This window comes from Monoraphidium neglectum (assembly GCF_000611645.1).
Source record: "Monoraphidium neglectum strain SAG 48.87 unplaced genomic scaffold scaffold05780, whole genome shotgun sequence".
NCBI lineage: Eukaryota > Viridiplantae > Chlorophyta > Chlorophyceae > Sphaeropleales > Selenastraceae > Monoraphidium > Monoraphidium neglectum.
Window position 1 is genome coordinate 2,594 of NW_014007851.1, and position 698 is coordinate 3,291.

The 698-nt window shown below is 78.7% G+C and overlaps 1 protein-coding gene across 1 annotated transcript in view; it reads left to right on the forward strand.

Annotated features, from left to right (window-relative positions):
* MNEG_15904 (hypothetical protein) overlaps nt 1-172 on the forward strand; it is a gene marked incomplete at both ends in the record, with an annotated part of 2,577 nt that extends 2,405 nt beyond the window's left edge. Inside the window, one exon of the mRNA XM_014035625.1 lies at nt 42-172. Within this exon, the coding sequence (XP_013891079.1) occupies nt 42-172 (131 nt within the window). The remainder of the gene's footprint in view (nt 1-41) is intronic.
* Between the last annotated feature and the right edge of the window lie 526 nt (nt 173-698).

Below are 698 nucleotides of genomic sequence, written 5' to 3' on the forward strand. Positions count from 1 at the left end.
GGCCGCCGCCAAGCAAGCACGTGCGATTCGGCCCGGCGCAGCAGGCCGCAGCGGCCGCGGCCCGCCAGGCGCGCGCGGGCGAGGCCGCCGCGTCGGCCGCGGCGGCGCTGGCGAGCAGCCTGCACGCGCTTGCCGCAGTGGGCACGTCGGCGCCGCCAGCGGCAGCTGCTGAGGCGCACAAGGCGGCGGCAGAGGCGCACATGGGTGCGGCGCTCGCCGCAGCGCAGCAGCACGGCGCCGGCGCCGCCGCGCCGCCGGCCGCGGACGGACAGCCACAGACGCACCCGTGCGCGCCGTCGCCGCCTCTGCCGCTGCCGCCACACCAGCAGCAGCAGCCGCAACCGCAGCAGCAGCAGCCGCAGCCGGCTGCCGCGCACGCCGGCAGCGGCGCCGCGGCAGCGTTTGGTGGCTGGCCGCCGCCGCCGCAGCAGCAGCAGCACCCCTCCGCGAACGTGCACGACACCATCAACCAGATCGCCCAATGGGAGGCTGCCGCGCTCTCCTATGGCATGCAGCCGGCGCAGGCCCTCGCTCACCAGTTAACCGGCGGGGCCCTGGCTGCCTACCTTCCATATGCTCTGCAACAGTTTGCCGCGGCCGCAGCCGGCCCCTGGGGCGCCCTGCCGCACAGCGCAGCGGCCGCGCCCGCGGACGCCGCCGCCGCCGCGTGCGGCGGCGGGACGGGGCGCGCGTGGGAC